This window comes from Alexandromys fortis, unplaced genomic scaffold, assembly GCF_014885135.2.
Source record: "Alexandromys fortis isolate MF-2015 unplaced genomic scaffold, M_Fortis_MF-2015_v1.1 scaffold_4, whole genome shotgun sequence".
Taxonomy (NCBI): Eukaryota; Metazoa; Chordata; class Mammalia; order Rodentia; family Cricetidae; genus Alexandromys; species Alexandromys fortis.
Genome location: NW_026067944.1, coordinates 19,863,201 through 19,875,301, shown reverse-complemented (window position 1 = coordinate 19,875,301; position 12,101 = coordinate 19,863,201). Strand labels below are relative to the sequence as shown.

General features: G+C 37.9%; 1 protein-coding gene across 1 annotated transcript in view; it reads right to left on the bottom strand.

The window, feature by feature from the left end:
* The window catches only part of Epha6 (EPH receptor A6), an 839,925-nt gene that overhangs the window by 694,835 nt on the left and 132,989 nt on the right, over positions 1 to 12,101 (bottom strand). The window contains exon 3 of the mRNA XM_050149039.1: positions 5,355 to 6,018. Coding sequence (XP_050004996.1) covers positions 5,355 to 6,018 — 664 coding nt within the window. The remainder of the gene's footprint in view (positions 1 to 5,354; positions 6,019 to 12,101) is intronic.

Genomic DNA, 12,101 nt, shown 5'->3' with positions numbered 1-12,101 from the left:
TTTGGATGTTCACCTTCCTAGACATGGACGGAGGGGGGAGGACCTTGGACTTTCCACAGGGCAGGGAACCCCGACTGCTCTTTGGATTAGAGAGGGAGGGGGAGAGGAGTGGGGGAAGGGGGAGAGGAGTGGGGGAGGGGGGGGAAATGGGAGGCTGGGAGGAGGCGGAAACTTTTTTTTTCTTATTCTCAATAAAAAAAAAGAAAATAAAGGTTCTTCAAAATACAAAAAGAAAAAAAAAAGAAAAAGAAAACAGAAAGAGCCATTTAAAGACAGCCAGATATCAATTAGGAGCTATGACTAGATATGTCAACATTTTATAGTGAAAACTGGTTTGTCCGAGGCCTGTGACATCCTTTCTGATGTATATAACAGATGCCTTCCATATCGAGGGATTCTTTTGAGGCACACATATACTAGCATGGTGATATCCTTTGACACAAGTATCATGATTGATGTCAGCAATCTCTTTCACAAAGGGCTTAGTCACTGTCTAATAATTAAGACAATAGCAGCTTCTACTGCCCAGACAAGGACTGAGACCTCCAGAGATAATGGAGAATACTGTATCTTCCAAACAAAGGAAGGGCCTAAAGCAAGAATACAGAAAAGAATATGGTATACCTGGAAACAGGGAAAAAAAAGGAAAAGAAAAAAGAAAGTGTAAATATTTTCTTGACACAGCAACTTCTAGAATCAGAGTTCTGGACGACTCTTAAAACTTGGTTGCTTACTGAATCAGCCTAAGCTACTCAGCTTCCTGCATGTACTAGCTAGTTTTATATATCAGTTGACATAAGATGGAGTCATCAGAAAGGAGGGAGGCTCAAGTGTGAAAACGCCTCCCTAAGATCTGGCCGGGAGACATATTTTTTTTTAAATTACTGATAGATGGGGGAGGGCCCAACCCATTATGGGTGGTGCTATTCCTTGTCTGGTGGTTGTGGGTTCTATAAGAAAGGAGGCTGATCAAGCCACGGGGAGCAAGTCAGTAAGCAGCATCCCTCTATTGCCTCTCCATCAGTTCCTGCCTCCAAGTTTCTGCCCTATATGTGCTCCTGAACTAACTGCATTTGATGATGAGCTGTTATGTGAAATTGAGTAATATAAACCCTTTCTTCCATAAGTTGCTTTGAGTTATGGGATTTCATCACAGCAATAGTGAACCTAACTAAGACACTGCATTAGAGCTCAGAAAGCAAAATTTTCTTCTGTCTTCCTCTTTCTACATTCCACTTTTGAATGGACAACAGATAGACTACAAAGCCAGCTTACCCTAATTGTCTCTGGGATTATGTTCCCTTACAGGAGCCCCTGCACATGAAACTGCTTAAAGACTTCTGCTACTGTGCCTGCCTCTTTTGTTGAATTTTAACACAAAAATAATAACTTTAGTTTTTGCTGTCTATATCTTTACTCTTGGATGTTACTAAGAGTTCAAACTTGCATGGCCTGCTGTTTAGTCTCTCAAACTTCAAAATTTTGTCAAGTTCTTAAATTTTAACAAGGACCAAATTATGGGAAAAAGGAACCCTGCATCTCCTTGTGACAAACAATATGGAATTATAATATAAATTACATTTCTGTGGGTTTGCTGCATGCTGGACCCTAATTCTTAAGTTTATTTAAGCAAAGTATGAAAATAGTCACTGCCTCTCAAAGGCCAAGCAGAGAAAGAGCTGGACTTCCATTCTCAATATAATGTTAGCAGCTGTTTTGCAATCCCAAGCAAAGCATTTCTGTTTTTAATACTTTCAGCTTATCATTAGTAAAATGAAAGGTAGCAGTATTTTCTAGATAGTTACAGATCTAAAGCACTGAGAGATAATGAGGAGAAACATGTGACCTGATGGAGGGGCTTTACTCTTACCGCATTCCTTTCTCACTGCCTTGTGGTTATTCACAGAAACCCATTTCTTACACTATATTGCAAGGTGATTTTCAAAATACAACTCTTTTATCTGATAGATGCGATGAAAAAGACACATGAATAATTATTACAAGCTATAGCACAAAACAAAGGAAGAGGGATTAATTTTTTGTGAAAATAAACCTATAAAAACAATTACATTTAATTAGATAAAACTAATAAAATTCATGGATAGAAAACACAACTAATAAAGGAACCAAGCCCTTAGATAAAGCACGGAAAACATTAAGATACATGAGGAACACACACATTGTTCAAAACAACAGGTAACATTTGTCAAGGTTATAAAGCAAAAGAAGATCAAATCATGAGGTTTTTTTGAATGCTGTAGTGAATAATCACTTTCAACAGACCTACAAAATCATTTAGAGAACATAAGGAACTCCCATGACGTCAAGTTAAAAACTGCAATGGCCTTTGCTTTGCGTCCTAGTTTTCTCTTCTATTGCTTTGATAAAACATTCTTATAATAGGCTATTTAAAGGAGGGAAGTGATTATTTGACTTATTCTTCCACATCACAATGAATCACTAAGAGAAGTCATGGTCGAAACTCAAGTAGAATCTGTAGAGGAACACTGATTACAGGCTTGCTCATCTAGCTTTCTTAGAGACTTCATGATAGCTCACCTAGGCAGTGTGCTGGACCCAACAATAACAATTTAAAAAAATTACAATCCTAGACCAGTGGCCTCAGGTTGAATGCTGGGCAATCTTTGAATTTGGATGCTGGGCATCCAAGGTTAGTCTAAGTTGGGTCAAGTTGACAGTAAGCAATACACAGGACACTTTGGGATTGAAGGGATTATGTGATACAGAGTAGAATAACAATGAGATGGGGCAGGGTTTGGGAAGGCACCAAGGGAATTGCTTTCAAGGTCAACTTATGATACAAACTTTCTTTCAAATAAGAGGAGATTCAAGTATAACATTTCACTCTCATCTGAAATAGATTTTGATGAAGCTATGTTGGGCTTCAGCATGATGCCATAAAATGGAAGCACAGGTTTATGTAAGGAAGTAAGGACATTAATGGGGGAGAAACCTAGTGGAATGAGGGTCCGTAGCACAGCTGTAGCCCTTTGTCAATACAGTATCAGCTATTTAATCCCTCACAGGTTCTTCCTTCTACACTTCTACACCCATGAAACACGAAAAATGCTTAACCTTATCTTTCCTTCCCTTTTTTGGTTGCCTTTTTTTTCTGATCCTTCAATGTTGTAGGAAAGCTTAAGATAATTTCTGCAATCTTTGGAGGCCACCTAGAGAATAATTCTGGGAAGGAAGAGATAATCTTAAGCATTCCAACTCTGGTCAAGCAATCAGATGGTCTCATTAGGAGACTCGACATTTTTCTGTCTTAAATTTATCTACTACATGAATATACTAAGTTATCGATGTGTCTGGCCGACTGTTTTGTGTTGTTTTGTCTCAAAGATAAATACAACACACATATGTCATCAACAGGAGTAACTAAGAGAATATACATTCAAAAATATCAAATATAAATGATTATTTTATCAAAGTAAGCTAAACCAATAAAGTCAAATACACATAATGTTTCTCTTTCCCCCTCCATAGATCTGTAGTCAAGTTATAGTTTGAAGTGCTTATTTAATTCATATAAGTATATAAAGTTCATGAATAAGTTTATTCATAGACATTTGAATACTTTGACACTTGCTATGAAAAGTTCAGAGGTTTGGCTGTGATATAAAGTGTTGGCAGAGAATAGAAGTAATGATATGTCTTATTATTGTAGGAAAGAGGGGAACATTATGAAAGTGCTCAAAAAAATGAATAGCTTAAAATGAAAAGCATATCTTTATAAAAATCTTTACATCTACTCTGTTTCCCACTTGTTTGAAAATAACCGTTTATTACTTATAGTGGGAACCATATATATTTAGAAGTTTTATGATTACTTCATATTGATTATGATTACTACTTTATGTATAAAGTCAATTTTTTTTAGTTAGTAATTTAAGGATATGACATCCAAGGTTAATTCTCATTTTGCTATGCTTATTAGAAATGATGAGTGTCTGGGCAGTACACAGAGCCTCTTGTTTCTGTCACCAGAGGAAGGGTACTAAAGCTAAAATTGCAAACGCAGATACTCAGTCTCAAAATAAACTAATGCTATTTATCTTTTCTTTAAAACCATCTCTGCCAAACAATGAGTGAAAGTTTATTCCTTATATAAAAGTGAAATTTCATATAAAAATCTTGTTAAATAAAAAATACATAGAATCCTAGATTTATAATATTTATCCAGAGCTCTTTTGCTTTCCCAAAATTGTTGAAGAGTTAATTAATGTTTATTTATGGCATTTTCTAAGGCAAAGGGAATTCATAGGCCATCCTTTTTAGGATAATTTATAATTTCTCTACTATAAAACCTTGTTTATAGGTGGACAAAAATATTAGGTTTTTAAATATTTGTTTAATTTTAATAAAATATCTTAGTTATTAAATTGTAGAGACTGTTTCATGCTTTATGCAACAGATAAAATCTTCTCATGCCACTATTAATGTTTTTCAACTCCAAGCATTACCATCAGTTAATAGTTTAGTGAAATTTGTGATAATCAATAGCTCATGTGCAGTATTGATTACACCTGTGAATATTCATTTTATTGCTCAATATTTATATGCATATGTAAGTACATATGCATATGTAAGAGAGTCTTTTTATTTCTTCCCCATCTTTCTGTCTTTCAGCATTTTAAACAGATGTAAATGTAATGCTAGTATATTAGTGAATAATTATAATATAGTGCCAGAAGATAAAAATGCCTGGGAATAATTTACCACAGAGATTAGAACATGTTTGGTTCACCACTCTGTACAAAAGGATCACTGTATTTCTACATCGTATTACTTGAAATTTCAATTTAAATATAGGTAAATAGATGGTCTTTATTAAGGTTAAGTAAAAATGTTATATATATATATTTATTTAATTAGTAAGTCTCCATGAGATGATTAATGTGAGAAAAATTATTCTTAAATCAGTTATTCCACTCTCATGATAAAAATATGAAAGTTATAATCTTAAATTTAAGTATATTTTGCAATGTTATTATATGTTAACAATTACATTTAAATACCTTACTAAAATTAAAAATTTAATATAGGTAAAAATTTTACCTATATTAAATTTACTTACTAGCAAAGGTAAGTAATCCACTGGGGTTGGTATTGTTTTCCTATATAAAAATGATATGATTCCAAGAACTTACAGGGTTTAATTGAAAGAAATATGTTATATCATTTCCATATGAAAGTTAAAAATAATAGATCAGTTTGTCTTCAGTTAGTAGAAGTCAATTTCTTCAACAAGAAATGATCAGGAAAAGCACAAAAACTTCTGAGAAACAATTTAAGATACAAGATAAATTATTTGCAGTTTTGCGTCTTACCATGGCAGGATCCCTCAATTTCTTCATACCCTGTACTGCAGATACACCTTCCGAGAGGAACAAGCCAATCTCCATCAGCTCCACAGTAGAGTTTAGGAGTATCCCGCTCTTCAGCACTCTTCACACATGAACCCCGCACTTCAACCAAAGACGAAGAATCAACCCTTGGGATGGTATCAGGAAACATAGCCAAGTTCCTCACAGTGAAGGGGCATTTTTTGTAGAAAACACGGACCGAGACCAGGGCAATGCATGCCCCAATGTCTTGAAAAGCCAAATAAAATCCTTTCCTTTCTATGGGCCCCACCTCACGAATTTCAGTGTTGAGCTTAAGGATGCGATCACCCAAGTCCATCTGAGTAAAGCTCTCATCCGCAGCAATTGTGTCGATCTTTACATATTGGCTTGGCTTGAATTTAGTCCCATGGGACTCATCCGATTCTATATAATACAGATTGAATGTTTCTTTACAAGTTCCCAGGACCCATGGGATGCTGTTACAATCTCTCAGTGTGAACTTCATCTCCACGTAAATTTTCTGTGCAGCATCACGCGAGATCCAATTAGTCCGAAGCCAGTTGTTTTGGTTTGGTTCCATGACATTGCATACCTGGTATGTATGTATGGGCCTGTTGTGCTCATCCATTTCAGTAATGGCATCCCACTGCACAAAGGAAAAGACAAATAATGAAGAGATTGTAAAACTACTGCCAGAGAGAGAAATGTTAATATTTAAGAATATTTTAACAAGCGAGAATAAGATAAAACCATACTATGAAACTGTCCAAAGCAACAAAGCAGCATTTTAACCATGACCCTTTGATTGGAAGTATACTATCTACTCTTCTGGGGGCTGAGGTGGATGTGATGAAGGAGTGCAACTTACAGGCTTGCTCAACCTGTCTTCTTACAGAAACTAACACCATGAGCCTAGGCATAAAACCACCCACAATGGGCTGGGCCCTCACCCTTAAATCACCCAGAAAATGCCCTATATGCTTCTGGATGGCTGGATCTTACAGAAGCTCTTTGTTTCTTGGGGTTCTGTCCTCCCAGATCTCAGATGAATTTAGCTTGACACTCTGTTAGCTTTACATCCAAACACATCACTGTTAAGCTACAACCTTTCTTTTCTTGTTCCTCCCCAAGTTACACATTAATATTGATATCACAATATAAGACATTCTCAAACTTAAAAGACCCATTCTTACAAATTTAAAACACTTCAAATTTAATCGCTTTTAAAATCAGAAGTCTCATTTAAAATCCAAAGACTCCCAATTTTAAGTTCTTAACTGTAGCCTCTAATAAAATCAAATGCTTTCTTATTTCAGGAGGGAAGAACCAGGGCATTGTCACAATTTGAACAAAACAAAACAAATGCAGTAATAGCAAAAGTAAAAGATTCAATGACTGAGATCCATTCATGATCTTCTGCTCTTTTAGACGAGGCTTTTTGTCATTTCTCTGGATTTGCCTTATGCATTACACACAGCTTGGATCCATTCAACCACTGCTGCTGTTCTTGGTGGTCAACTCATAGTACTGGCATGGCTAAATGAAGGAGTTAGTTGTTGCAAGTTGGCTACACCTTCACCAATAGCTTCTCCTATACTCTCCTCAGAGACTCCAGGCTTGCCACACAGTCTAAATCCTCAGTGGTTCTCCATGACCTCTTTATTCCTTCAAAACCAGTACCATCTGTATGACTATTCCATTGCTAAGTTCAGCAGTCAGCAGAAGATAGGACCCTGGCCATTTCTATTGCACAGCTTCTGGGTTTTGAGACCGAAAAAAAACACTTCCCAGAAGATTTCACCTCAATTATGTTGGAATCTTCTTGTGACTGCTAATTTTTTGACTCCAACTGACCAGTGTTGATAAACCCAGCAAAGCAAAGGTATTTTTTTTCCCAATGGTTCTGGTCTCTTGTTGATCACAGCTGATTTTTCAGGTCCAGGTAAGCAAAACTACAGTTTCTTAACTTAAATTGTGCAAAATCCCTGATGGAGTTTTGAGTGATTTTCACACGTTTTTTGTGAAACGTCACAAGCCAGGCCTCTATCTAAGGCATTTCTCTTCATATTCCTATCTTATAACCTCCACAAACAACTCATCCAATTTTGAAGATTCAATGACTTCTCTGGTCCACAATTCCGAAATCCTTCTACAATCAAACAAAAACAACATGCTATGTAACAAGGAGAACCCTAAGAGAAACATATATTGATCCCCCTGGGAGTGGGGAAATTGACAAGATCGCTTGAGAAAATTGGGAACATAGGGGTTGGGAAGAGAAGGGAGGGCAAAAGGTAGGAAGAAGAGGATGGGAATGGAGAACTTGGGGGAACAGGATTGTTCAGATGGGGGAAGAACAGAGACATTGAGCAAGGAAAGAAATATCTTGATAGAGGGAGCCATTACGGGGCTAGCAAGAAACCTGACACTAGAGAATTTCCCAGGAATCCACAAAGATGACCTCAGCTAAGACCTTAAGCAACAGTGAAGAGAGTGCCCGGAAGAAGGTGATTTGCCCTGTAGTCATATTAATGACTATCTTGAATGTCATCACAGAACCTTCATCCAGCAAAGGATGGAAGCAGAGGCAGAGACCCATAGCATATCACTGGGCTGAGCTCTCGAAGTCCAGTCAAAGTGTTGGTGGAGTGAGAACACAAGCAAAGAGGACAAGACCATGATGGGGGATATTCACTGAAACAGCTTATCTGAGCTAATGGGAGCTCATTGACTGACAGTGGGAAACCAGCATAGGACCAAACTAGAAGTTCTGTATGTGGGTGACAGCTGTGTGGCTGGGGCAGAATGTAGGGCCACTGGCAATGAGACCAGGATTTGTCCCTACTGCTTGTCCTGGCTTTTTAGAACCCGTTCTTTTTGGAGTGATATCTTGCTCAGCCCAAATATAGTGGGGAGGGTCTTGGTCCTGCCTCAAAGCAATGTGATAGACTTTGTTGACTCCCTGTGCGAAGCCTTACCCTCTCTGAGGAGTGGACTGGACAGGGGTGGGACAGTGGAAAGAACTGGAGGAGGGGAGGGAGTGCAAACTGGAATTGGTATGTAAAATAAGAAAAGATATTTTTCTAAGATAAATAAAATTTAAAAGAAAGAACAATACCTCCAAATCCTGATACCTTAGTTGAGGTACTCTTGCTGTGATGAGGAAACATGACAAAAGCAACTTGAGGAATTTTCACTCACATTTCTATATAACAGTTCATCATCAAAAGCAGTGATTTCAGTGCCTCATGGATGTCAGGGATCTGAATGCAGGAGCTCATGTGGAGGTCATGGAGGTGTGCTTCTTACTGTCTTGATTCTACTGATTACTCAGCCTAATTTCATATACAGCTGAAGTCCTCAAGTCTATGGATGAAACCACAAACAATGGTCTCACCCCTCTACCATCAATTAATAATTTAAAAAATGCCCTACAAGTTTGCCTACAACCCTGTCTTATGGAAGCACTTTCTTAGTTGAGGTTGCATCCACTCAGGTGACATTACCTTGCATCAAATTGGCATAAAACCATTCATCACACAATCAAAAACCTTAACCAACTCGAATCTCCCTTCAACAGTTTTGGCTTAGTACAGCTGCACTTCCCTGATGGTCTAGTAGTGGAAGTCAGCAACTGGTACTAAAAAGCTAAGACTGTAATTTTTTTCCAACATAAATAAAAAGGTACATTATTATTGGTTCCAAGACTTTTCTCCACTTATATAAACAAGGCATTCAGGCAAACTGAGTGAATAGACCAGGAGACAATCTTGTGTACTCCTTACTATGGTTATGTTACATTATGTATAATAAAATGCCTATCCCAGGTGATCTCTTTTTGCCTTCATGTAGGATCATAGAACTAAATACAAAGAAATAAGCATCTGAAACAGCAGAATAAAATGGTGGCAGAGACCAGGGCAAGCTCTAAATGAAACAGACATATGCCTGCTAGAAAAGAAGCATCTCAACAGTTTGAGAGCCACCAGGATAGGAAGACAAAAGTTCCAGCAGTTATGAGATGGGAAAAGTTGGAGGAATGGCAAAGCTGCTCTAAGGAACAAGACAAGAGGAAGTACAGGCTTTAGTGCCTGGAAGATTTCTTTTTTATTGTTTTTTTTTTGTATTTTTTGTTTCATATTATTTTTATTAATTTAGTTTTATTATTTAATTAAAATTTTCCACCTCCTACCATTTCCCTCCCTCTCCCCCCATCCCCTTTTCCCTCCCTCTCCAGTCCAAAGAGCAGTCAGGGTTCCCTGCCCTGTGGGAAGTCCAAGGTCCTCCCCCTCCATCCAAGACTAGGAACATGAGCATCCAAACAGACTAGGCTCCCACAAAGTCATTACATGCAGTGGGATCAAAACCCAGTGCTATTGTCCTTGGCTTCTCAGTGAGCCCTTCTTGTCAGCCACTTTCAGGGAGTCTGGTTTGATCACGTGCTCCATCATCCAGCTGGCCTTGGTGAGCTCCCATTAGATCAGCCCCACTGTCTCAGTGGCTGGGCACACTCCTCGTGGTCCTAACTTCCTTGCTCTCCCTCCTTCTGCTCTCATTTGGATCTTAGGAGCTCAGCCCAGAACACTGGACTGACATCCCTGGAAGATTTCTGCAGAACTGTAATATCTGTAGGGCCAAGGGTCTTAGAGATTTCAGATGGAGACGTTAATACTAACTTTTTAAATCTAGATTCCTAGCTTTATGTAAGTATGGCAACATTAGTGATTGCTAAGGGCTAAGGAATTTCTTTACCTACAACTGTTTATAGCTGTAATGCCTACCACTGAGGGATCCTGATAGTTTAGATACACACAAGAGTTGTGTTTTAGAGCTAACTCTTTTGCCACATGCTGCTATTGTAACCTGTCTAATGTTCCTGTTTGTTGCTGTTCCATACCTAGAGATACAACAGCTGCCAAATACAAGAACTCAAAGAGCTTCCCTTTGTCTACCCACACTTTGCATATGGATAAAGTAAAAATCAAAAACTGGTAAAATTTTGATAAAAAAATAAATATAGACAAGGCTTTAGATTAATAAAAGAAATATTCCAGTCATTATTTCAGTCATGAGAATAGGGTAGTTAAGCTGTCTTCATTAGAGATTATGTTGCAGCATAGGGATATTATAGCACATAACTATCAATGAGCAAATGACATGGTAGGAAAACAGTAATGGAATACATCAAAGATATGAAGAGAAAGAAATAGACAATTTTTTGAGGTCTCCTAAAATCAACCTCCGTAAGGAAGTGGCACTTATGCAATTATGGAAATGATAGATCAGAGAGAAGTCAGTCAGTCCAATTACAAGACAATAAGCGTATAGATATAATTTAGGGAGCAAACTGGGTAGCAAAATGCCTAGAGAGCTGATCTGAAAGTCTTTCCAAGTATCATGAACTTTGCCTTTTGTTCTGAGCTCAGTATTAGATCCCCTTCCCTATTTTGTGCTAAATACAAGCATGCTAACATGGCAGTTGACTCCACAGGAAGACCTTGCTAACCATTTTTAATAAAGCAGTTTATTAACACATTTGAATACGTTAAAATCAGTTGGTATTAGCAGGTATGCCCCTCAATTTAAAAAAAAAATATTTGTTTTTTTCAAAATTTTTTATTTCATTTTACATAACAGTTACAGTTTCTATTCCCTTCTCTCCTCCAGTTCCCATCAGAATCCTCTGTCTCACCCCTATCCACTCCTCAGAGAGGGTGAGACTTCCCATGGGGAGTCAACAAAGTCTATGCCATTGCATTTAGGCAGGATCTAGGCCCTCACCACTATATCTGGGCTGAGCAAGGTATTCCTCTAAAGAGAATGGGTTCTAATAAGTCTATAAAAGCTGTAGGGATAAATCCTGATCCTACTGCCATTGGCCCCACAGTCTATCCAGCCACACAACTGTCACCTAGATTGATTCTATGCTGTCAGCCTGGATTAAATGAGCTCCCATTAGCTCAGGTAAATGCTTCAGTTAACTCCATCATGGTCTTTACCCCTTTGCTTATATTATCGCTCCTCTGTCTCTTTGACTAAACTTTGAGAGCTTACCCCAGTGCTCTGCTGTGGATCTCTGTCTCTGCTTGCATCAGTTGCTGGATGGAGATTCTATGGTGATATTTAATATTATAAATATAAAATATATAATATATTATATATATATATATATTAATTATACATATATATATTCACTCAGACGTGGTCTTTAGACATAAAGCAAAGAAAACAATTCACAATCCAGAGAACCTAGATAACAATGAGGACCCCAAGGGAGATATACATAGATCTAATCTAAATTGGAGGTAGATTACAAGATCTCCTGAGTAAACTGAGAGCAAGGGGATCATGGGAGAGGCTAGAAGGGGAGGAGAGAGGAGGGGAGAAGAGAGGAGGAAAATGTATAACTCAATAAAATCAATTAAAAAATTGAAAAAGAAAGATAATCATCAATCTGACTACAGGGCAAGGCCAGCTCAGGCACTTTCTCCACAGTTGCTTAGGGTCTTAACTGTGGTCATTCCTGTGGATTCCTGGGAATTTCTCTAGTACCTGTTTCTTGTTAGTCCCATAGTGGCTCCTTCAATCAAGATATCTCTTTCCTTGCTCTGCCTTTCTGTTCTTCCCCCATCTGGACCTCCCAGTTCCCTCAATTTCTCCTCTCCCTCCCTTTCTCCCCTCACCCACATGGTCCCAATTTTCTCAGATCTTGTCTATTTCCCTTTCCCA